General features: G+C 48.2%; 9 protein-coding genes across 9 annotated transcripts; 4 read left to right on the forward strand and 5 right to left on the reverse strand.

Moving 5' to 3' along the window:
- Window positions 1-252: 252 nt before the first annotated feature.
- Window positions 253-989, forward strand: N7447_003987 (uncharacterized protein; the record flags this gene model as incomplete). Its single annotated transcript, XM_057228262.1, has 3 exons — window positions 253-390; window positions 469-918; window positions 972-989. The coding sequence occupies 3 exons, from the start codon at window positions 253-255 to the stop codon at window positions 987-989; spliced, it is 606 nt and encodes a 201-aa protein (XP_057087603.1).
- A 220-nt stretch (window positions 990-1,209) lies between these two features.
- Window positions 1,210-3,078, reverse strand: N7447_003988 (uncharacterized protein; the record flags this gene model as incomplete). The annotated part of the gene is made up of 1 exon (XM_057228263.1): window positions 1,210-3,078. One exon carries the CDS (start codon window positions 3,076-3,078, stop codon window positions 1,210-1,212), a length of 1,869 nt encoding a protein of 622 aa, XP_057087604.1.
- A 370-nt stretch (window positions 3,079-3,448) lies between these two features.
- On the reverse strand, window positions 3,449-5,805 carry N7447_003989 (Major facilitator superfamily domain general substrate transporter; the record flags this gene model as incomplete). Its single annotated transcript, XM_057228264.1, has 10 exons — window positions 3,449-3,588; window positions 3,642-3,734; window positions 3,787-3,846; window positions 3,904-4,037; window positions 4,098-4,192; window positions 4,247-4,404; window positions 4,455-4,835; window positions 4,886-5,142; window positions 5,197-5,573; window positions 5,647-5,805. 10 exons carry the CDS (start codon window positions 5,803-5,805, stop codon window positions 3,449-3,451), a joined length of 1,854 nt encoding a protein of 617 aa, XP_057087605.1.
- Window positions 5,806-7,840: 2,035 nt separating this feature from the next.
- Window positions 7,841-9,505, forward strand: N7447_003990 (uncharacterized protein; the record flags this gene model as incomplete). The annotated part of the gene is made up of 2 exons (XM_057228265.1): window positions 7,841-8,333; window positions 8,637-9,505. 2 exons carry the CDS (start codon window positions 7,841-7,843, stop codon window positions 9,503-9,505), a joined length of 1,362 nt encoding a protein of 453 aa, XP_057087606.1.
- Window positions 9,506-10,285: 780 nt separating this feature from the next.
- N7447_003991 (uncharacterized protein) lies at window positions 10,286-12,499 on the reverse strand (the record flags this gene model as incomplete). The annotated part of the gene is made up of 5 exons (XM_057228266.1): window positions 10,286-10,678; window positions 10,737-11,025; window positions 11,082-11,490; window positions 11,548-12,269; window positions 12,324-12,499. The coding sequence occupies 5 exons, from the start codon at window positions 12,497-12,499 to the stop codon at window positions 10,286-10,288; spliced, it is 1,989 nt and encodes a 662-aa protein (XP_057087607.1).
- Window positions 12,500-12,722: 223 nt separating this feature from the next.
- On the forward strand, window positions 12,723-13,681 carry N7447_003992 (prefoldin subunit 5; the record flags this gene model as incomplete). The annotated part of the gene is made up of 4 exons (XM_057228267.1): window positions 12,723-12,960; window positions 13,055-13,341; window positions 13,411-13,528; window positions 13,629-13,681. Coding segments are annotated over 4 exons (696 nt in total), but the record flags the coding sequence as incomplete, so codon positions are not given.
- Window positions 13,682-14,085: 404 nt separating this feature from the next.
- N7447_003993 (uncharacterized protein) lies at window positions 14,086-17,034 on the reverse strand (the record flags this gene model as incomplete). Its single annotated transcript, XM_057228268.1, has 9 exons — window positions 14,086-14,695; window positions 14,751-15,041; window positions 15,097-15,683; window positions 15,747-15,971; window positions 16,033-16,135; window positions 16,191-16,233; window positions 16,282-16,872; window positions 16,923-16,945; window positions 17,006-17,034. The coding sequence occupies 9 exons, from the start codon at window positions 17,032-17,034 to the stop codon at window positions 14,086-14,088; spliced, it is 2,502 nt and encodes an 833-aa protein (XP_057087609.1).
- A 1,340-nt stretch (window positions 17,035-18,374) lies between these two features.
- N7447_003994 (origin recognition complex subunit 1) lies at window positions 18,375-20,841 on the forward strand (the record flags this gene model as incomplete). The annotated part of the gene is made up of 3 exons (XM_057228269.1): window positions 18,375-19,145; window positions 19,203-19,333; window positions 19,383-20,841. The coding sequence occupies 3 exons, from the start codon at window positions 18,375-18,377 to the stop codon at window positions 20,839-20,841; spliced, it is 2,361 nt and encodes a 786-aa protein (XP_057087610.1).
- Window positions 20,842-21,262: 421 nt separating this feature from the next.
- On the reverse strand, window positions 21,263-22,621 carry N7447_003995 (WD40 repeat domain-containing protein; the record flags this gene model as incomplete). Its single annotated transcript, XM_057228270.1, has 1 exon — window positions 21,263-22,621. The coding sequence occupies one exon, from the start codon at window positions 22,619-22,621 to the stop codon at window positions 21,263-21,265; it is 1,359 nt and encodes a 452-aa protein (XP_057087611.1).
- Between the last annotated feature and the right edge of the window lie 268 nt (window positions 22,622-22,889).

The raw sequence follows: 22,889 nt of genomic DNA on the forward strand, positions 1-22,889 counted from the left end.
AATATGTTTCAGTGTTTTAATGTCCACTTTTTCTCCGGGTTTCACGTTTTGCGTAGTGATCGACTTTGAAGGTCCTCGACGGGGTTCCCACGCCGAACACTCCGGTCCGAATACTCCGGTTTGTCTCACTTGGACCCGCCGATATAGAAATGGGCTTTGACTCATTAAAACGGCATGTTGATTCTATCTTCTTGACTCAATTCTTATTTATTTCCAATTATCACCTATTCTCACAACCTAAAACATCACACCATGGCCCAGACCAACATCCACATCCCAGGCCTCGGCGGCTCCAATGCCTTCACCCGAACTCTAAACAAAGAAGACGTGAAGATCTGTGTAGCCGTCGAAGAAGCATTCACAGAGGCGGAGCGATGCTCCGAGGAGAAGGTGAGTCAGAGCTGAGCCGAATAATCAATTCCCGCCAGGGTTGTTTCGTCTCAATTGTTTCTTCTAACATGGACCAAGTTCTGCTATCGCTTGGGAGCATGCCCAGAGCTATGTCTGGGCCTCTTTGTTGAAAATGACCAAGACCCAGCTTCACCTACACTCATTGGACATGTCATTGCTGTGCGGTCTCCCTATACGCGTGTCACGGACGGATCGATGTCAATGCCGGAGAATTGGCGATCACTCGATGGCGAGCCTGTTTTTGTCAATGGTGAGTTAATCGGGAATCATAAGTATGGTGATACCATTGCAATTCACTCTGTTGCTGTTTCGCCGGAGTATCAGGGCAAGAAGGTTGGGAGAGCTCTTGTCCAGGCGTACCTTGAGCATCTTGGGAGGGGGTGTTTTGGAGCGAGCAAGGTTGTGCTTATTGCGCATGACTATTTGGTGAACTTTTATGAGAGTGTTGGGTTTAAGAGTCAAGGGAAGAGCGAGTCGAATTTTGCTGGTGGTGTTTGGTTTGATATGGTATGTTTATTCGCGGTGTGAACTAATGATCAGTGCTAATATTTGTCTACTAGGATTTTGATTTGGAGTGATCACTCTTCTGGTTTTGATTCATGGTATAGTCATATTATACAGAACTCAAGGAACTGGACAGGCAATAAGGAAGACGGCACCGGAATAAAGATAGTGCTGGGAATAAATATAGAGTCTTTTGTGCCTTGTCTTCCAACTCGACCAACTCTTACTCACAAAGTCTTTTGTGAGCGCCAAAACAGAATTCTCCCGTCCTTTCCTCCAATTTAGCTCTCCAGTTTAGCTACTGGTCCGGATCGCGTCTATGCTGGATTGTGTTTGACGGTTTCGGCGTCCCTTCGAGCCCTGTGGAGGTCCCTTCAGCCACTTCATATCTTCCAAGTCAATCATCATAAAGCATTCTAGATCGGGATTCCACAGCACATTACGGAAGGCTGCGTCTTTCTGAACAACTCCATGTTCTTGAAGGATATCTTCAAGTTTCCGCATCTCTTGTTCAAGGTACTGGGTCGTTTCAAAGGTGGTATGCTCGTCCGTTCGAATTCCAGACCAGCTGAGGAGCAGCATGTAGTTCATTTGAACCCCATGATACCAATATGGGACCTTGGGTTCAAACATTCCAAGACATACAGGAATTTGAGACCCCTGCAACGATTTCAGATTCTGATAGTTGCTCAATTCAGCTTTGATCCTGCGCGACTGGCTGGTGCCGGTTGCCTTGATCATCATTGTGTACCCATGAGACCGCAAAGTTGCTTTTAATAGATAACAGGTTCGACCAACAATGTGCAGCTGCTGAAAGCCTCTATACCGATTCTCTCGAAGTTGTTCATTCATCCTGTCGCAGATCTCCTGTGCGCTGAGCTGATGTCTTGCCATGCCGTGCTCAGCGACATTCGGGCAGTGTTCATCGAGAACTCCCTTTTCAAAGGTGCCGAGGAGGCATGCTTGGCTACAGTAAGGCTTGCAGATGTCTGGCCCAGAGGTTTGTGAAGGAGGGTTTTCAGGACCGCTCGTTTTTATGTCTGCTTTCAGGAGATTCCCCCAGAATCTAGTCCAGAATGAGTTCTCATACATAAACTCTGCTGGTGGGCTGAATCGAATGTCATCCGGTGCCTGGGGCATGAGGAGTGAGTAATCGTCTTCGAGGGGACGATAAGTTTGATAAACTGCATCATGCCATTCCTGCGTTGGTGGGGTGGTAGCTAAAGATTGTAGTGTGAAAGCGAGGACTTGACCCAAAGCAGTACGGCGAACCCAGTTTGATTGTGCATCATAACCATGAGAAGCGACGTCTCGACCAGGAACACAGAGGTAATATTCCATAGCGCTACAGTTCTTTGGGTCGATGTGAAGAAACACCAAGGCCTCTCCTGTGTAGATATACCCGTACTGGATTCCAGCGCCCATCATTCTTGAATAGATCCTAGCGATTGCACGTACCACAATGGCGGTGGCATGCTCCTCAAATGTATTTGGTTCCTTGTCGAAGACATCCACCGGTGATATCGCGCGCAGCCCTGCAACCAGCTCGGGCAAAGTCAGACAAAATGGTGGAACATACAGGACTGCATACGCTGGCTCTTCGAATCCACATTTTGCAACAGAAATGCAACAATGACGCGGACGGTCGAAGTTCAGTTTTCCGCGGGTACTGAACGTATATCGTAGTGGCAGCTCATGTTCCATAGAATTAACAATTATCGCGAGAAAGTCATCCAGGGTTCTGTGCGCAAATTGCCTCAAAGTGTCTTCCGAATACACCGCGTACCATTTCACGAGCTGAGCAGTGTATTGGATGGAGGATTGTGGGGGGAAGATACATGAATTGACAAGCTCAGGCGCGTTGAGGATTTTGTTCCACATCTCTTCTTGAAGTTGAGGAAATTTAATCCAAGGCCGGAGCCACAGGGGGCTTAGTCGGTCATCCCCTGGGAACCAACTCTCTGACCAAATCATTAGACGTATATCGACTCTCAGTGCTTGTGCGAAGACATGGTGAACACTTTCAAGATGTGGGATCAGTGAGGTATTGGACGGAGTTGATGGAACTGTGAACTGTATCTGCGAGGTCGAAGGTTCTGGTTTTGTTGGCCCTTCACCTTTGCCGTCAATCAAATGTCGCCATTCTGTATAAGTTTGGTCCATGGCTGGAATGGATATGAAGATACAAGTCAAAGAATGTTCCCATGCAATGGATGTGAGAAGTGTCTTGGACCTCGGAAGGTTGGAAATTTGGAGCAGTGTCGAGTCGCTCCTGCCAAAATCCCCTGTGTTTACCTACACGTACCTGATATAGTTTATGATATCACTGCCTCAAGAAGTGATTGAACAGGAGGTATATGAGAAATGAATTTTGCATAGCTACATATGTAACAACCAGAATCATTGCGGCGATGTAGATTAGGCTACCTTATGGGTAGTAGAACGAGAATACCGAGTTGCCGGTGATAAAAGAAGTCATCAATCCAATAGTCGCAGTCCGAAGATAGTCAGCATTAAAGAACCCTGTGAGAATTTATCTGACCCGATCGCCCAGTGCAATGATGGGTGGTGGCCGGGCAATGTTCTTTCTCAAGATATATCGCTTGAACCACCAAGGAAGCCACACAGTCAATTCGTGGTGAATGAAGCTCTTGGTCGGCACCGCGAAGACCTCTGCAATATATATCAGTATATGGTCATGTACCTAGATTGGAGACTCGACTTACGATCCAATTCTTCTAGAGTCAGCTGCTTGGTCTCCCTGACAAAGCAGAAAATCATAGCCCAAGCGATGAGGTTAAGACCGGCGTAGAAGCCAACTAATGCAAGGGTCAGCGATTTGGACACCACGTTCCAGAAGTGTCAACTTACAAGCACCCGTTTGGGTCATCACATTCTTCATTCGAGGGAAGGTTAGACCAAGAATACCAGCTGAAGAAATTTTTTGTTAATGGGATATTCGGTGGATTTGATATTTGGAATACTCACCAAAGGTGTTGTTGATACAAACAGCCCACGCCATTCCTTGTTCTCGCTGAATAGTAGGGAATACCTCAGCAGAGTATTGGAAAGCGACTGGTCCTTCCCCTAAGGAGTAGGCAATAGTAAACAGATACACAAACCTAGTGGAAGAGATCAATCAGCGTGCATTCAGACAAAGTGAAAACCATTACGAAACTTACAAGGCAACTGGTGCAATCATCCCGGCCTGGCTCTCTGTCTTGTTCAAAAGAGAGAGACCAGCGGCTAGCAGGAAGACGCACATCAAGGGGAATGTCTTCGCAAGAACAATAGTCAGTAATATTCTGCCAGAAATTTCGGATCAACTCACAATCAAAGTTAGTGTTCTTCGGCCTTTGGTGTCGATCAGGAATAAAGTAGGGATGGTGGCCACGACCTGGATAGCACCGTAGCCAAGAGACGCATACAAGGCTTGATCTTGTGTGAATTTGGCATCCAGGAAGATGGATGAGCTGTAGAAGGAGATAACTAAAGAATTGTTACCACTAAGCATTCTCAAGAGATGAGGCACAACTTACTGTTGATACCGCACATTTGCTGCGCAATCATGACAGTCGAGGCACCATAGTTGGCCCGTCTGATTCTGGGGACAGCAAAGCAGTCCCACAGACGGGAGAAATAACCTGCGCCCCGAGCTTCCTTGAGTTCTTCTTCGTAGATAACGTATGAATAATAGTAATCTCTCGCAGCGATAATTGGATGAGCTCGCAAGCGCAACATCGACTGGAATGCCGCAGCGTGCTTATTATGCTTCATAAGCCAGCGAGGAGACTCAGGACAGAAAAGGATTCCAACGGCGAGAACCAATGATGGAATAAAGGCGGAGCCGAGTTGAAGACGCCAAGCGATCTTTGGGACGTCTTTGACAATAACGTTGGCGGCAAAGCCCAAGAAAATACCTGAACATGAGGTTAGCCATGTTTTTCGATAAAGGATGAGAAATAGTCACCCGCTACGACCCAAAGTTGCCAGAACATAACAAGAGCACCTCGAACTCTAGCTGGGGCCATCTCAGCCGAATAGATGGGCACGGTAGCATTCTTTGCACCGATACCAATACCCATTATAAACCGTGCAGCGAACAGTTCTTGCCATGTCCGTGTAAAGGCAGAGCCAATTGGCGTGGCAGTGAGACAGAGAGCAGTCACGAAAATTTCGCCTCTTCGACCTAGATATTTGTTGAGTGGATCGACAATCCAAGCGCCACTATGTCCAAGGTCAGCCGCATAGAAGACAAGACATCACTGGTACTATACTTACATCAGACCAGCGGTCAAGAAGATGATGGAGTTGACAATTCCCACGATCCACTCATCTGTGCCTTCACCGTCAATGCCGAAGTCCTTCGGGAAGGATAAATTGGCACCGTTGGATCCAGTCTGATCCCATCCTTGTGTGGCAGCTCCAACAGCACACAGACCAATTGCGTACCAGAGCATCCACGGGCCGTGCCATTTATGGTCTCTCTCGTACTCGAGCGCGGTGCGCTCCTCGTCATCAAGCTCATCAGCTGACAGGAAGTCTTGAGGGTTCCGCGCAACCACAGCAGCCCGACCAAATAGGTCGGCGTACTCCGCCATATTGTGCGACTCAGCGTAGGCTCGGGCATCGATAATGGCTTGCTCTTTGGAGCTGCGCTATAGACACAAAGATAGTTAGCGATTATTCTCGAGGTTATGAACTATGGATGGATTTCAGCTGTAGGCTTACCATCAACGGATTCTGAACAATGTTGATACCGATGGCCTGGCGACGCTCAGGCGCATCAGGGTTGTCGGCCTCATCTAGCTCTTTCTTAGGAACCTCTTTCTTAGTATCGACCACTTCCTCATAGTGAGGGGGGTTGGCCGGGTTGATTTTTTCATCCATGATAAAGAGCCGGTAGCTTTTCAGAATCAGAAGATGACTTTACCCAGAAATTTTGGGGGAAGATTGGCTACCCCATATAAAAAGAGCACAAACTTCCCCGTGGGGGTGAGCTCATGCAGATCAACCCCAAAGTAAACCAGTGGCTTTGTCCAAGGACCGCCATATTATACCACCCGTCAGCACTAAGCCCCTAAGAGAGATCCTAGCACACGAGCCACGGGACATCGTAATATAACATTTATTAGCCCAGGACATGGACCAAAAGAGTGTATAGATTGAGGGTCTAAATAATGTAAGGGAGAAATCTCCGAATCAGTACTTCATAATCAACCCCTGATCCGACAATAACTAACTACCATCGTGGATTGTCTGCGTCAAAGCGCATGCGGGGGAAGTAGGATGATCATTTAGGAGGCCAAGCCTTGGCCTCCTTTGAGTCATGCGACCTGTTACATGTATCAAATATTACATGTGTTTTGTAGTCTACATGTGTGGCTGGTTTCCCGTTTGCGTGTCGGCTAAGTCCGTTTGCTTCCGACTGCTATGACGAGCGTGTAATGCCGTCATCATCAGATATATTCCGTCTACGGGTGGCTTTGGGGTGGGGGCCAAAGTGGGTGAACCCAATCACTAAATCTGGCAATTTCGCTTGGACTTGTTTGATCAGCCGCATGGTCGTGATAGATATATGCAGAGTACATGCGTAAAGGTTTAAATATCATCTGAGGGATTAAATTCTCTGGAGTCTATTGTTAATATTTCATGGAGCACCCGGGTATCATTTAAGGCTGATACATACCATTATGACTGCCCACATGGGCAGTGGGCTGACAGGGTGCGTGGTTACCTCGCGCCTTGAGCAACGTAACCCGTATCTCGCCAATCCAGATCCTCGAGGCAGACATCGACCCTCCACAAATACCAATCTCCAAGCCTTTTCAGAACTCTTGCTTGACTGGGATATCGACTAAACCTACAAGACCCACCCCCAGCCCGAAACCGAGAACCGAGTGCACGAGGTCCACACCGCGAAGGGCGAAGGTCTTGAGAGGGGTGTAATCAACTTCGGTGGAGTCGCGGCGGTGTAGCCGACTACCATGACTGGGCTAGAATAGTCGGAAGCCAGAGGTGGAGTCACGACGGATTGCTTCCCTGCTTCCGAACAACCGAGTCATTCTTCGACACTAAAGCAGGATCAGTCGTGTTCTCTTCGATTCCGCATCTATAAAGGACTTCCCGGCTGATTGGAAAACCAATCAGGATATACAGCGTGAGTTACAGTCACCCAGACGAATTTAGAACGCAAGATACAGCTCCTAAGTAGACGAATCTCTCCTAGAGCTAGACTAACCTTGGAAGGCTCAAGACATTACCTAATCATCTATGCCATGGATATTCCAACAGGGTTCCCGAGGTCCAGATGCTCCACAAGTGGACTAAATGGCAACTTTATCATGACCTCAGTTACTTCTCAATAAATCGTATTCAATCATCCGTCAAGTTGTTTAGGTAGCTAATAATCAAACTTGATGTACAAAAGATGTCTCAGCTTTGGAGTCCTCTTTGGGAAATATCATTTTGTTTGTGCATATGCTATTCATGAATTAACATGGCGAAAGACAAAGATGAACTTCGTGTCTTTGCTTAACAATTGCTTCCTTTTCTTTCTAACTAGGAGTTCAAGTTATTCTTGAGCACTTCCATTATCTTTCTTTGTTACTATATGACAAGAAACAATAGCTTGAAAGCAATATCTTTAATTAGTTCATAGGTAAAGGCCTTGTTTACATTTGCCGAGTATCTCAACAATGCATCGTTTTGTTCTAAAAGGGTATCCTTAGAATATAATGTCTCTCTTTGTGCCTCCCAAAATACATAGGGCATGCTTGAAATAACCTCAAGTCACAAAGAGCTTCTCGAGTATTTAGCAGTCAACGAATTCCACCAAAATATCATGATTTTCAATAATGCAATTCAACAATTCAACAATCCAATCCAGCAAGTTAACAGTCTAACAGTCACAGCATCTCTCAACATGTCTCGAGTCACCTTCGAGATCAGAAACAATGTGCCCCCTGGGAATGTTGATCGTATCTTCGCAGCAATTGGTATCGATATTGACACGAACCCCCAAGATCAACGGGCCGTTCTCAACTTGATTCGAGAGATCTACAATCCTCTGTTGCACAATGCTCTTAGCTGGGGAACTGACTGGAAGAAAATGTTCAATGGTAAGAAGACAGCTGATATCAAAGGTAGATTCACCGCTAGGCATTCCGAGTTGCCAGCTTCAGTTCTTGCTCATGTCCCAGATCCAGTCGAGCTTAATGAGCGTTTGTGGGATGTTCTTCGATTTTACCGCTTCACTGACCCTGCATGGAGAGTCACCGACCCTGCTTATCCTATTTATTATCTTGATGCTGATGGTCCTGCTCTTGCTCCTCCCTCTAATAGGATGGCTGCTGTTGTAGCTGCTAAAGGGATAGCTGCTAAGAATCCTGTTCCTGTCCCTAGTCGGCCTGATAAAAGTAGGCTTCGTAAGAGTACAGCTCCTCCTAAACCTGCTACTCTCCGTGCCCTTGCTCCTGCGCCTCCCGCTATAGCTCCTGCTCCTACTCCTCTTCGGGGTCCAATTTTTCCTCCTCGTGCTCCTCGTGACCCAGCTCCTGCTTTTGCTCCTGCTCCTACTCCTCCTCTTCCTTATATTTCCCCTACTATTCCTTCTCCTGATCCTGTCACTATTCCTCCTCTCCCTCCTCTTTCTCCTACCATCCCTTTCATTGTACCTGATGATCCTATCATTGCAAAGATTCCTTTCGTATCTCCACTAGAGTCTTCTCCACACTCATCTCGGCGCCTTCTTCCCCTTTCCCGTCTCCCTGCTCCTGCACCTACCCCTCGAGTCGTCCCTGCAGTTCTCCCCGGAACTCCCCCTCCAGCTTTCACTGGAATTCGCCGTACAGATGTTCCGAAAATTAACCCTCCAGCTGACCCTGGACAATTCGTCCCTGGCTCTGTAGCTGGATATGTACCAGGGCGCTACGATGTGCCCTCTGCAATGGCAGCCCCACCTATGCCTGGTATGGTGCCGGATACTTTGCAAACCTATATCAAAAGCGCTAATTGCAAGCGGAATATGGATACCCAAGCGGCCGGACAGGCTCCCCCACCACAAAATAAGAAAGCACGCACCGCTCATACGTCAAAAGGTAAGACTGAATGGACAACCCTTACCAATCTAAGTGGCTCGGATTCAGACAAGAGTCAGCGAAGCATGGACGCTGGTGGCGATATCCGGATGCGTGACGGTCATAAGCCTTACAAGGTTGCGAATAAGCCTGATGAACCAGAGCCTAAGGCATGGGGTGCTAAGATGCGAGATTATCTCGCTGTTTTTGGCCGCAGAACTCCTGATGCAGGGCGGGCAGATATCTCAGATGTTGAAATGAAGGATGGGGGGGAGACTCCCGAGGAGGATGAAGGTAGTGGGAGTGACAAACAGCATGGCAGTGAGAATGAGTTTGGGCTTCAGCCTAAGGCTAAGTTTGAGGAGGAGTCTAAAGATGAGAATGAGGATAATGAGGATGACGAGGAGGATGAAGATGAAGATGAAGATGAAGATGACGACGACGAAGACGAGGACGACGATGACGATGAGGACGAGGATGAAGATGAGAATGATGAAGAGGATGATGAGTAAGGGAAACTCTAGAAGGGTTCGGGGACATGTGGGTGATCCAATCTATTGCGATTTTACAGAATCCTAGGTACTCTGTATATGTCGGGAGTATAACATACAAGGAAAAGGAGAAGGGGCAATACCAAAGGTGATTATGATACATAGACAATGCCAGACTCTGGCATCATTAGGTTTATATTTGATATGTTACTTGATTGCGTAATAGACAGCAGTTTTTTATTGTCAAGATTCGATTTTTTAATATAGCGAATATCCCCCCTTACTTACTTCCTATGTGTTATTAAATAATTCTTAGATGCAGGATCCCGCCATCTATGCGCGATACAATGCAGCTCCTGTATAGTGCACGGAGTATCTAATATCACATTGCCAACTGGCCTGGATATGCAGGCTACCCGTGGAATCTCTGGACCACCTAATTCCCCTGAATTTACCTGTGTTTTGCATGTAGATTGTCATATATAAACAATTTCCTATGTATTCCATAGTCACAAATCCAGAGATCTTGCACCCTATCATTCTTCTTTCTGCTATACTTCGTCACTTGTATTGGTCAAATAATTATAAGTACAGATGAAGACCTGGTCCCTATGTGGATGTATCCACGGGTAGTTCGAAAAGTTCCATAACTATCCGATGGTGAATCTCAGTAGATATTTGATAGTCAACGCTTTAGAGTATATCACATGTTATACATAGAGACATCGTTCGTTTCAATCCTAACGTGGGCAATCAATAGTTCCGCCATATATTCTTCCTGTATATTAATATGTTCATTCACTATATTGGAGGCAAACTATGGTCCGAAGCCAACAAAGAGGGATGGTATGCAAGGTTCTCCCAAAAGTCAGTCTCGAAATCACACAGATCCTGGCTGAAAAATGCAGCCCAATCACCGTTCTCCCCCGGATGTGATGGCAGCTGTGCCGGGGTGTGTATCCCTTCACGGTGTATAGAATCAAGGAATCTCTCAATCGTTTGGGTGGCTTTGGATATCAAGGCGTAGTTTGGATCTCCACGTCGAACAATGCTCCCCACCTGAACCTGCGCAACAAAGATACCGAGATTGAGTATTGTCTTGGACCAGGAGGATCTTCCCTCGGTTAATGTGCGGTGTTGTTTCAGCATTGAAAGGAGGATAATCCCTGCTGCTGGGAGGCCATAGTGGGCGATCTAGTATGGTGTTAGTCGAGTAATAAAATGTTCAAATATTAGATGTGGATAGAAATACCTTCCAAACAAGTCCCGTTCCAGAGTTGACCAGTTGATCTCGTAAAAGAATTGTTTCCACCACTAGAGCGAGCATTTGATCCGAGATGTCGAGTATAGATGGATCGGGCTCGGTCAGGGTATCGAGAAACAACAATTGAAGTAGAAAGAGAACATGTAATTGGTCCAGGCGTATGCTAGCCAGAAAAGCACGCTCGAATGAATCCCCAGAGCATTCTTTCAGAGTGGTTGAAAGTCGAAAGCGAGGGGGTAGGTTTGCCCATTGAGTTTCAGCTTTTTGCCGGATCATACTATAGTATTATAAGCCAGCGATCCCACCTCTCCGGTTTATAGAGCTCCAACTTACCTAGCTTTGTGATTGAAATTTACGTGTTGCTTAGATCGGAGCAATTCGAGGACATCTTCTTTCAGTGCGGCGCAAAGGGTCGCCCACCGAATACCTGACCTATAACAGACCGGTGTATCCGCTTTCCATCTGACGACCTCGTCTTCAACGTGTGAAGTGTTCGAAACCTGATCCGAGCTTGTCGGGGTTAAAGGCAGTTGGAAATGACAGAACCGTTTGCTCATCCGAGGTGGCCGACCAAGGAATATAGCTACGTTCTTGTCTGCTGAGTATGTGGTGGCCCATGCGGTCTTTCGCAATTCCGCAAGAAAGGTCGGAATCGGTGGCTTGGTCTTTTCGACATTCTCATGGTAACCAAGTGCAAACATGGACGAGACAACATCGCCAAGTCTACTCCACGAATGATAGCCTGAATTTTTCAATGAGCTGAGAGTTTCTACAGCCAAAATTAAAGGAGAATTCTTACTTTGGTCCCCATCAACATGGGTGTGTACAATAAAGTTCTCATACTGCAGAACCAGCTGAAGGTCATTCAAACAATCCAGCGAGAGCGCAATATCTAACGCAAAATCACTGAGCTTTGTAGATAGCTTCCGAAGCATAAACTGGTCCTTTTCAGTTTTGAACAATGGCGGAAAAAATGATATATCGATTGAGGCTCGGGTCACAGCAGAGAGAAAGATACCTAAACTTTCCCAGCGGAATTTCTGGTCGAGGAACTGAGCAGAGAAAGATTCTGTATCGGATGTGCTACTAAACAGCAAAGGTTCCCGGGAATTTTGTGTTAGACGCTGAGCATATGCCAGATGCCAATTGTCTTCTTCTGAGAAGGACGTGAATAGATGCGTCATGTTTTCAGTACACTTCTCCGTAAAATGCTCTGCCAGAGCTAGATTCGCCCCCGTTGCCAGCCAAAAAGTAACAAAGTCCTTCATGGCGGCTAGTGGAAATGTGTTTAACAGCTGTCTGAGAATATCCGCGCCTTGTATTAGCAAGATATTCTCGCCGGTAGACTGTGACTGCATCAGCATCGTCATGTCCTCGGAAGGATGGTAGGTACCCGATGCATGATAGTCTTGCGGGGAAATTTCGTTGAAGATAGCGACATGGCTAGAGGATCCTAGAAAGCCGGGGTTTGGATAGGGGTTATTCCTTGGAGTAAAGGATGGTTGAGCTGGGGGTAGCCGACTACAGAGCCGATAAGTATGTAAGAATAAGAAGATAATTAGATGAATCACATACCTGGGAGACTGTGAAGATGTAGAGCTCTCTACTCTTCTTCTCTTAAAGGGGGTGGTTCGGTAAATGCAGATTCCAGCTCTATCATTACTTGTACACCGAGTACATGCCGGTCGCTTATGATCACAGGCGACTTTTGCTTTTCGGCAGGCTTCACACGCTGCGAGTCTCGAAGCCATTGATATATGTAATCAGGAAGGATTTCGGAGCGGAGCGGAGAACACGGTCATCGGAGTGATGTGAATTTCCCCGCAAATGACATTCTACTTGAATGTAAGGGATTTGTCGTGATGGATAATAGTGCCGACAGCTTCCTTTTAACAAATTAGGTGCTCCAAGCACTATGGGGGCTATAAGCCTAAGACTTGAGTTTTTGTTAAAGAGATAAGTTAAAGTAGCTAGGTGCGTGTGTATAAACACAACCCGCCACTATTCCGCCCGCCCACACCTAACCCCACTATCGCCACGCCTACGACCCAGCAGTTTTCTGAAGCTCCCCCCACCACCTATACAGTCCCTATACAGTCCCAATGCGACGTGATCTACAATAACAAAATCAATTCTCCAAATACCCCATTCTTCCTCCTTAATCCCGATATGTCGCAAAACGCCCCCTCAGACGGAGCTCCCCAAGGCCAAAGTGTGTCTCCAATCCGCCCAACACCAAGATGACACTGCGCATCCGGCTCTTCGTGCCATATGGAAATAAATCCTAGCTAACAACCTGGAACTAGTCAACCTCGCCTCTCTCTCCGTCCCTCAGCTCCGCGCTCTCCAAACCCGCCTCACCTCCGAACTCGAACACCTGACCACCTCGCACACAAAGTTGCGCGCCGCCCAAGCCAAGTTCCGCGACTGTGTGCGCTCGATCAATGATGGCGTGACTGGAAATGAGAAGAAGGGAACCGATGGCCGAAATGAGATTCTCGTACCCCTTACCAGCTCGCTGTACGTCAAGGGCCGGTTGACGGATCGCGAGAAGGTGCTTGTTGATGTCGGAACTGGATTTTATGTTGAGAAGGTATGTAACGGCGGGGATATTTCTAGGAATATCGGTGATTGGGGCTGACGGTTTGTTTTTTTCCCGCAGACTGCGCCTAAGGCGATTGCATTCTATGATGAAAAGGTCAAGGGCTTGGAGGCAAACTTGCAGGAATTGGAGAAGATCGTACAGACCAAGAGCTCGCAACTGCGTGTTGTGGAAGAGAGTGAGTTGGTCCCTTTCTTTCTTTCTTGGATAATAAGAGGCTGGATTTCTATTGCCGTACGAGGCCCTATTTTTTTCATTTGCTAACCTCTCTCCTACAGCATTGAGGCAGAAGATGCTTGCCGAGGGTGCTCCTCAGGCCCCTGCGGGCTAAACTCGACCCAGGTGGTACGAATAGGCCAACATGACTCGCCATAGACAAATCGAAAACTCATACAAAGGTTATATCTCACCATTTTGGAAGCAAACTGGATAGGAAGTATAAGAAGAACGAGAAGAAAGGACACGAATCCAAAACTGAAGGGGTTATCCGACACTGGACACCAGGAATAACTTCAAATATGAATTGAACGTGTTATTACTACATACCTAATCATCTCGGTTTGATAAGCAAGCCGGACGGTAGTGACATTTGTTTTTGTTTTTTGTTTTCTTTTTTTTTCTTTTGGAGTCATTTTTGTCGTTTTCCTTCTGTTTTGGGGGGTTTTTTTTTTTTTCCCTTAACTTGGCCATTGTCGTCCGAGATCTGACAGCTTGGCACGATTCTTCTGACATCAGCTAGAACAGACTTCCAAGATCAGTCTCAAGGATATCGGACATCTCACCGCCGGGATTCCCCAGCATCCGCGCGACCTTCTGAACAGTGCTCATGAAAAGGCCCAGTTGCTCCTCCTCGTCCATCTTTCGAATCTCGGCCTCCTTGCGAACCTCATCGTCCGTTTTCTCCTTTTCGTTATCTGTCTGTTCTTGATCATCCCCCGGCCGGGGGAAGAACACCGAAAGGCACCCATTTTTGGAAATATCGTCGGCACTGACTTCAACCTGTTCACCCAGTATATCGTCCCAACTAGGATTGAACAGCGATGCACCCCAGGACACTTTGGGGGTCATCGACCAGTGGCCAGCCGCGTACGTGTATTCGTCGAAGCGGGCGAGCTCGAATACATGCGGCGAGTCCTTGACTTGGAGCTGAATTGCGGCTTTCTCGACGAAGCGCTTGACTGGAGAACCATAGGAGAACCCCGCCTTGCGCTGGGGGGCAGATGCAATGCTCTTTACATTTAGGTTCCATTGGAAGCCGATAGAACGCATGAATCTGTCTAGCTCGGGGGTCATCTCCTTCTCAGGGCAGAGTTCAAGGGCCTTCACTTCAAGTTGCCAGTCGGACCTAAATTCAAACTCAGCTTCCAATATATTTTTCAAAGGACATAGGGTAAACAAACCTTTCAAAGTCAATCATGCTGATCTGCATTGGCATCTGACGATCAACAGGAGCACCGATCTGTTTCGATTTGTAACAACGGATTCCGTTGACTTCAAACTCCTGCGAGCCAAGGGGGAGAGAAAATTTCGCTTCCACGCGAATCATTGAATCATTGTTCACTTGGTACTCAAAGTTGGCGGAATATCTAGGCATCAGCGTCGGTAGGGACGTGATTTGGGCTTTGCCCCAGGGCTTCAGGAATTTTGATTTCATGATTCTCTCAAGGATCTCATCTTGCTGCAGCCCGATTCTAAAAGATAAGTTAGTCGGTAAACCATCGGATACCGGCGGTTGTGATGACATACCCAGGGAGCAAACGTCCTTCAGTGTTCGTATGGGTAAGCATCTCGCGAAACTCTGAGAATTCATAAGAGATGCCATCCTTTGGCTTCCGCCACCGTTGCAGTACGAACGAACCGAACTTTGCTCGCATTTGCAGGAATCCCCGAAACTGGGGAATCACATGCAGTGCTTGCCTAAGGCGTGTGGTGACAGTAATCTTGTTGTTGAGCTTGATCTCCTCCGCAGTGGTATTCCAGGTCGCGGCTACTTCCGGGGCCAGTTCCGGTCCGCAGAGAGCAGGTCTAGAGAGCCCACTAGACTTTTGCAGGATGACGTGAGTTCTCATGAGCTCCACCCGGGGCGCCGCGTAAAGGAGCATCTTGATTTCAGTCTCTTGCTGGACCATTAGCCTCTCCCACAGCTCTCGGAATCGAGATGCAATGATGTGCATATCCCGCTCATGATTTCCAGACATGAATAGGCAGTCTGGGATACCAGGCCTGATGTAGATGTTCACGTCATATTTCAAGCGAATGTAATCAAGGACCTCGCGCCGGGCAGTAACAAAGTAGTTCAGCGAGGGGCCATCCGCAGGCCAGAGGAAAGCAAGCTGTAGTGCCAATGGTTAGTCTCCTGAAATACGGAACTAGTCCTGTCAGGGTGTTATCTATACCGTGTAATCCCTGGCGATTTTCGGCGGCTTTCGCATCTCAGACAATTTTTCCTCGAAGCTTTCCTTCGAGCGGGCATTAGCAACCTTCGTATTTGAATGCGCGTGTACCTTGGTCCAACGCGATGCTTTAGGCGGGGTCCGCTGCCGCATCAACCGATTCAACATATCCTGAAGCATATTCTGGGCCTCCAAAAGCTCTTTTTGCCGGCCCCAGATGTGAACGAGCTTTAGGGTTGTTAGTATACGGAGTCCGTGAAATATTGGGGGATCTTAGCTGGCAACTGACTTTGGCATTTCCTGAGCTCATCCTCACGTAGGCACCTGTATCCTCGATAACTCTCTGGCGGAAGTCAATGTTGGAAGCTTCCCCCGTAGTTACTTGTCTAATCCTTCAGTGCCTGGGTTAGTTCTAAGATCAACGACAGCAAAGCTTTATATACTCACTTTTCTTGGAACACTTGACACTCATAGGGCAAACGAAAGGAAGCTATTTGACTGTTAATGGTGAACTTGAGGTTGGAGTGAGCACACTTACCATCTGGGGCTAAACCCTTGCGCCATCTTGCCTTGGAATGAGAGTCACTTTGCCCTGGCCCGGTAGGTGGGTTCCTAGCTCTGTGTTGCGAAGGAGTCGAAGTACCACTGCCTTTTTTGGGCTGAAACTGTGGCCGTGGTGTGTTATTATATCCCGTCCTGTGAGGCGTACGCTGACCAGATTTGACATTACGTGCCGAATATTTCGGTCGTGCGAATGAATCGGAACTGCTGGTATTAGGCCCACGCTCATTGAGGATTGGTCCCTCTGGTGTCTGAGCTCGACCTGGTCTGGGTTTTATAACCGGCTGGGCTAGAAAGACACTTTGATTTGGAATTCGTGATCGCGAGGGTACAGAAGGTACTCTTGAGAGGGATCGACCAGTTACGGGGGCTGTTGAACTTGAAGGCTGCGTCGGATAGTCAACGGGGGGGCAGTCATACTTCGTACCCTCGAGAGAACCATCCTCTTCGAGGTCAAAATCATCATCATAATTAGGACCTTTATTTTTCGCGTGCTCATGATTGTCCTGGCGGTAGATTATGCTTCGGCCAAAATCTGGACCGGGGCCGTAGTTCGGTAGCTCCCATGCTATCGGAGTCAGTATCTACAACCATAATTCAAAGAAAACGATCTCTCACATTTGGCATTGAGGCGCTCCCAGCTAGCGGCATTGATTAGTTGATAATATACTTGCAAATATTCGTGCGCGAGATACACTTACTCCTCGTGGGACTGGGGTACAGACGCCATTTCAACGGAATTAGATAGACACGGGTGTTCGATGACTAGAGCGGTGTCTCACAGCAAATATTGTTTGGAATGAACGAAGTTGACGGGAGAGACACAGTTATTTCAGAGATAATCAACAGGCAAGTGAAAGAAAGGAACAGATCTCAACCGCTTCTTGTCGATCAAAGTGCGATGTATCTGAGGGAAATTCGATCGCCGGGGGCGACCAAATGAGCAGGCGACCTCGGGAAGTAACAGAAAGATGAACGATAGGTAATTTGTAAGGATGAATGATGGATAAGACAATGCGTCAGGGAAGGTGAGAACCGGGAAAGAGAAGGTAAGACCGAAGTGTCACTTCTTATCCAAGGAAGTTATCAAAGAGTAAGAGTATTAGTCCATTGCCTAGGTGGAACTGTGGTTACTGATAACATAGTATGCATGCATTTAGTGGAGATTTCCAAGGTGTGTATAGCCATAAAGCACATCGAACTAGTCGACTTTATCCGTACAATGAGAAGATATTGACGGATCAAGATACCCAATAATGAATATTCCCGCAATCATCATCGTTGTTGTAGTAATGGTTTTACTGTGGAGCATAAAAGAGGAATACTAGATATCATGGTAGATTGGTGTGATATGGCTCTTGCATAGTGAGAAATCGACTTAAAACAAACCCAGTAGGAAGGATATAGATTTTATATGTACTTGGATGTTAGGGTTGCGGAATTTAGCTGTTCCGATATATCCGGATCGTATAAAGTTGAAGCATCTGGCAAGTGTTCGGTGAATTACAGTGTTTCAATCATCACATTCAATCGGGGAACTGGCACCATAACTCTAGCTCACGGCTAACTCTTTGGACTTTGGAATGTTTTGGAATTGTTCAGGGCGTTAGTAGGGAAGAAAAATGCCATGTTGAAGGGAGCACAACGAGCGGAACACAGTATACCATGTTATACAGATGGGCTCCAGTGGACGCTTACCATAGCAAAGATTTATGAGGCATAAATTAGACGAGCAGGTTCAATTCATAACAAGCAACATGGTGGCACTGAGACGGCAAGGTGCTGATAGTTTAACAATGATACTGTAACTTTAGGTGATGTCTTTGGGGCAAAACCTGAAGTAGATTTACAGGTTTAATTCGCGTATATAGGATCAGTTGAGAGTATTTTGTACATATATAGTTTATACCTACCCTGGAATGTGCTTCATGTCTAACTATGATGTTCATGGATTTGATTGGCCAGACCTCCTTGCTGAACTAAGCCTAAAAGGGACGAAAGTGGACAACGCGTCGAGCGCGATTTCTCCTTCTCCGTTGACGTTCTGTCCGGCCACATCTCACACCCCCAATGAGCGATAGCGATTCAGACTCTTCGCAGAGGCGCACTGCCCGCGAGCGCGCCCAATGGATGACCAAGGGAGCTCTGGTTCGAGACGATTCCGATGATGAACTAGGCGTCGAGGACCTTCCGTGGCACTGGATTTACGATACAAATGAAGAGACTACCCAGGAAACCAAGGCCAACAATGAAACCCCCGCAAAACGTAGCCGAAGACGATCTTCCCGTCCCGCCCGCCAAAAACGCAAAATCATTGGTGCACGGATGGGTCAATTCCATTGCAAAGTGGGCGATGTGATTCTCTTGAAATCCCCCGAAGCTGGAAAGGACTGGGTTGGCATCATTACGGAATTCCTGGAAGAGGAGGACGAAGATGAAGAAGATGAGATTGTCAAATCCGCCAATATCATGTGGTTCGCATCCCCCGACGAATTCATGGGCACGAGGAACAAGCGCCGGACCGACGCCTTAGCCAACGAGCAATACATCACACTCGATTTCAACAGCAACCCCTTGACATCAATCAGTGGCAAAGGGACGGTCATGTCTGAGAGCGCCTTCAGTGCCAAATATCCGAATGGTCCTCCCAAGAACAAAACCGAGTTGGCGGAATACAACAAGTGTATTGTTTGTCGACGAGGTGTGAACCAGGTTCAAGGTCGGTATACCGATGAGTTTGTTTGGGAGCAAATGTACAATGAAGACAACATCCAACATCTGATCGATTGGGTCAGAGATGGCTTGAAGGCTTCCAGAAAACGCAAGGCCGCGGACGATGAAGTGAGTTGAACCACATGGTTTCAATTGCAAAAGCAGTGCTGACTTGGACCATCATAGTATGTCGATACCAAAGAGACCAAAGAGACAATTGTGCCGGCGACCCCGAGAAAGAGGCAGCGACTAGCAGCAACGAATGCCACGCCACAATCACAGCGCAAGAAGGCCCTGATGACTCCGACCCATAAACGGTAGGAAATGGCGAAAACCGTCCTCATAAAACAAAACTAACTGTATCAGGATCGTCGTGAAAAAGCCACTTGAATTTACTCCTCTGGGTACCCGTGTCCTATCGCCCACGCATTTTGACTCTCCTTACCGTCAAGCTCGGAATTTGCTACACGTTTCCACTGTTCCGGACTCATTACCGTGCCGCAAGACCGAGTTCAACACTGTATACAATCATCTTAGCGCTGCGATCATGGAAGGCACAGGCGCTTGTATCTATATCTCCGGTACCCCAGGCACTGGCAAGACTGCCACGGTGCGTGAGGTGGTTGCACAGCTAAACGGCGCCGTGCACGAAGAAGAGATGGACGATTTCATCTTTGTCGAGATTAACGGCATGAAAGTCACCGATCCGCATCAATCCTACTCCTTACTATGGGAAGCCTTGAAGGGCGACCGAGTATCACCTTCTCACGCATTGGATCTTCTCGAAAGAGAATTCTCAAATCCCTCCCCTCGTCGGGTGTCTTGTGTTGTGCTCATGGACGAATTGGATCAGCTTGTCACGAAGAATCAGTCTGTCATGTATAACTTCTTCAACTGGCCTGCGCTTCGCCACTCCCGCCTCATTGTCCTGGCTGTCGCAAATACCATGGATCTTCCCGAAAGAACCCTAAGCAACAAGATCTCCAGTCGTCTCGGTTTAACCCGTATCACATTCCCGGGATACCGTCACACAGATCTGATGGAGATCATCAGTACCCGTCTCGCCAGTGTACCGGGCAATATCGTTGACCCAGACGCCGTCCAATTCGCAAGTCGCAAAGTAGCCGCCGTCAGCGGTGATGCTCGACGAGCTTTGGACATCTGCCGTCGAGCCGTTGAAATCGCCGAGCAAGCAGCCGACGAAGCTGCTGCTGCAGATGAGGCCAAAGACGAGACAGAATCATTGCCTCCCACGCCCAGCAAAACTCCCGCCCGACGCAACACAGCCAAAGCAGCCGGGGAATCAGCTGTCGCTAAACCTCCTACGAAAGGCCAACCGGGCCGAGTCACTATCGCCACTATCAAGCAAGCCATTCACGAAGCTACATCAACTCCACTCCAACAGTCCTTGCGCTGTCTCCCGCTATCAGGAAAGCTCTTCCTCGCCGCCCTACTGGCCCGCGTCCACCGGACAGGAATTTCAGAATCTACATTTGGCGACGTCCTCGACGAAGCCCGCCGTATCGCTGATGCAGCTGTCGCCGTTGCTGGAGCCGCCGGCGCCGGCGTGAAGGATTTCTTACTGGGTGGAGGCCCCAGCGCTCGCGTGCGGAGCCTGGGCCATGCGGCCATGTTACTCATGAACTCGGGTGTTCTGGCGCTGGAGCAAGGCTCTGGCTCTAAGAGCGTGCTTGGTGGTACTACGATCCCCACTCGCGGCGACCGCAGTAGTAAAGTTCGGCTCAGGGTTGCGGCGGAAGATGTCAGGTCTGCTTTCAGGGAGGATGCTGAGGCTAAGGGCTTTGGTTTGGGTATTGAGCAGTGAGGGTGAGGGTTTTTTGGGGGGTGTTTTGATACGGTACGCATTAGATGGAGTTAGTGTAATATCGCACAATAGTTTGCATATGATACCCTTTCAGTCCTGCTGTGTTCTGCGCTCTACATAAATCATATAGGCTACTTGTACGTGTTGTCCATTTGGTCGATTCCCAAGGGTATCATTTGGCTCAATTGGGCTTTGTATCATACAGAACGTTAAAGACTCTTGTTTCGGAGACATGGAACGAACCTTTCCAAGGAAACTTTTCCCGATACATGTTTGAATACTTTAAAATCAAGGGCCTTCCACAGACCACGCTTAACTCCACATAGTGCCACCAAGAACTTGATGGCAAGAAAGAAAATGAATACAGGGTATTGAGAAATTGGAACAGAGGGTACGAATGCCAGTGATGCTGGTCATCCCTCTAGTACCGCTGTCTACCGAGAGTCGGGGCCCAAGTCAGAGGGTGAGTCTCGGGGGTAGCCTCTTCGTCCTGCTTCCAGATCTTGATGGTCTTATCAGCTTCGCCTGTGATAAGACGCAAACCAGTGCGATCAAATGTAGAAGCCATGATACCGGCTTCGGCTTCAAGAGAACCGGGCTGTGCGGTTGTTTCCATAGATTGGAAGCGGTGACCAGTCTTCCAATCCCAGAAGGACATGGAACCGTTATCACCGCCGGAGAAGAGAACGTTCTCGTCGTTGACGGCTAAAGAGTTGATGACAGAATTCTGACCGTCGAAGTTTTGCATGAAATCACCCTTGGGGCACATCCACTGCTTGATGCTGCCGGTACTGGCACTGGCAAATGTAAACTCGGTGGGGTGGATGGCGATGTTGCGAACACCCTTCTTGTGGTGTGTCAGAACGCCCATGCTCTTTCCAGCGGCCAGATCCCACAACCGGACTGTGGAGTCCAGAGAGCCGGAGATAATCTGAGGGTCAGCGTCTTGGCACTTGATGTCGGCAACAGTGCCCTTGTGTCCACCGAGAACGTGTACGTTGCTTCGCGTCCGCATATCCCAGACTCGGCACACGCCGTCACGACCACCGGTGACTAACAGATCGAGACGAGGGTGAAGAGCGAGAGTGTACACACCGCTGAGATGACCGTGGTAGTGTCGAATGACCTTGTTGGTCTCCAGATCCCAACACTTGACCATCTTATCCTCACCGCACGAGAAAAGGTACGGATGCCGGGGTGACACTGCTAAGCCACGGACGGTGGAGATGTGACCGGTGAGAGTGAGTCGCAATGCGCCCGTCGCCAGATTCCAAATCTTGATTGTCCGATCTCCTGCTCCACTAGCAAACCACTGGTTGTTGGGTTCCACTGCCAAAGCCCGCACCCATCCCAGATGTCCCGAAATAACGCGCATAAGCTTCCAAGGCGCGTGCCACTCGGGCCGCTGTTGCTTGGTGGCCGACGGTCTCTGGATCAAACTCGTAGGTTGTTCCCCAGCAGAAGCTGCTCCCCCACCAGCTCCGGTTCCTGATGGCCGCCTCACAAGTGACATGGATGAGCCACTGCCGTCTGCGGGCGTCTGCGCCTGAATCTTCGGCCGTTTTGTCCGGCCGACGGTAGCCTTCGCCTGTTTCTCTGCGAGAGCTCGTGGTAGCTCGGTAATATCTTCGTACTCCGCCTTCCGTCGGTAGGAAACGCCGATGGAGCCATCTGTGAGAGTTGAAGGTGTGCCCATCAGGTAATCGGTACCGAAGAGTTCGGCGGTCCGCTTTGTGGACATGCGCACGGCCTCATCGACGGGTTGGGGTGTGTAGTCCATTTTGTGTGCGCAAGGAAGTAGTGTGGGGAGATTGGGATAAGTTGATGTGCTTTGGAGGACAGGAGCTCCAAATAATCACGATCCGATGGTGCGCGCAGTGAAAAAAGCCTGTGGCAGGTTCGTGATGCAATCGAGTCCGGAGGTTCAGTCTAGGCACCGGTCTTAAAAGCTCGGTGAATTGAAGACCAAGGCTGCGTCCCTAGCAGCTGCGAGACAAGATATGGTTGAAGATGGTACACCGACTGTGCATGAATCTTTGGATCGAAGT

This window comes from Penicillium robsamsonii (genome assembly GCF_028829455.1).
Source record: "Penicillium robsamsonii strain IBT 29466 chromosome Unknown utg000002l_segment0_segment0, whole genome shotgun sequence".
Lineage (NCBI taxonomy): Eukaryota > Fungi > Ascomycota > Eurotiomycetes > Eurotiales > Aspergillaceae > Penicillium > Penicillium robsamsonii.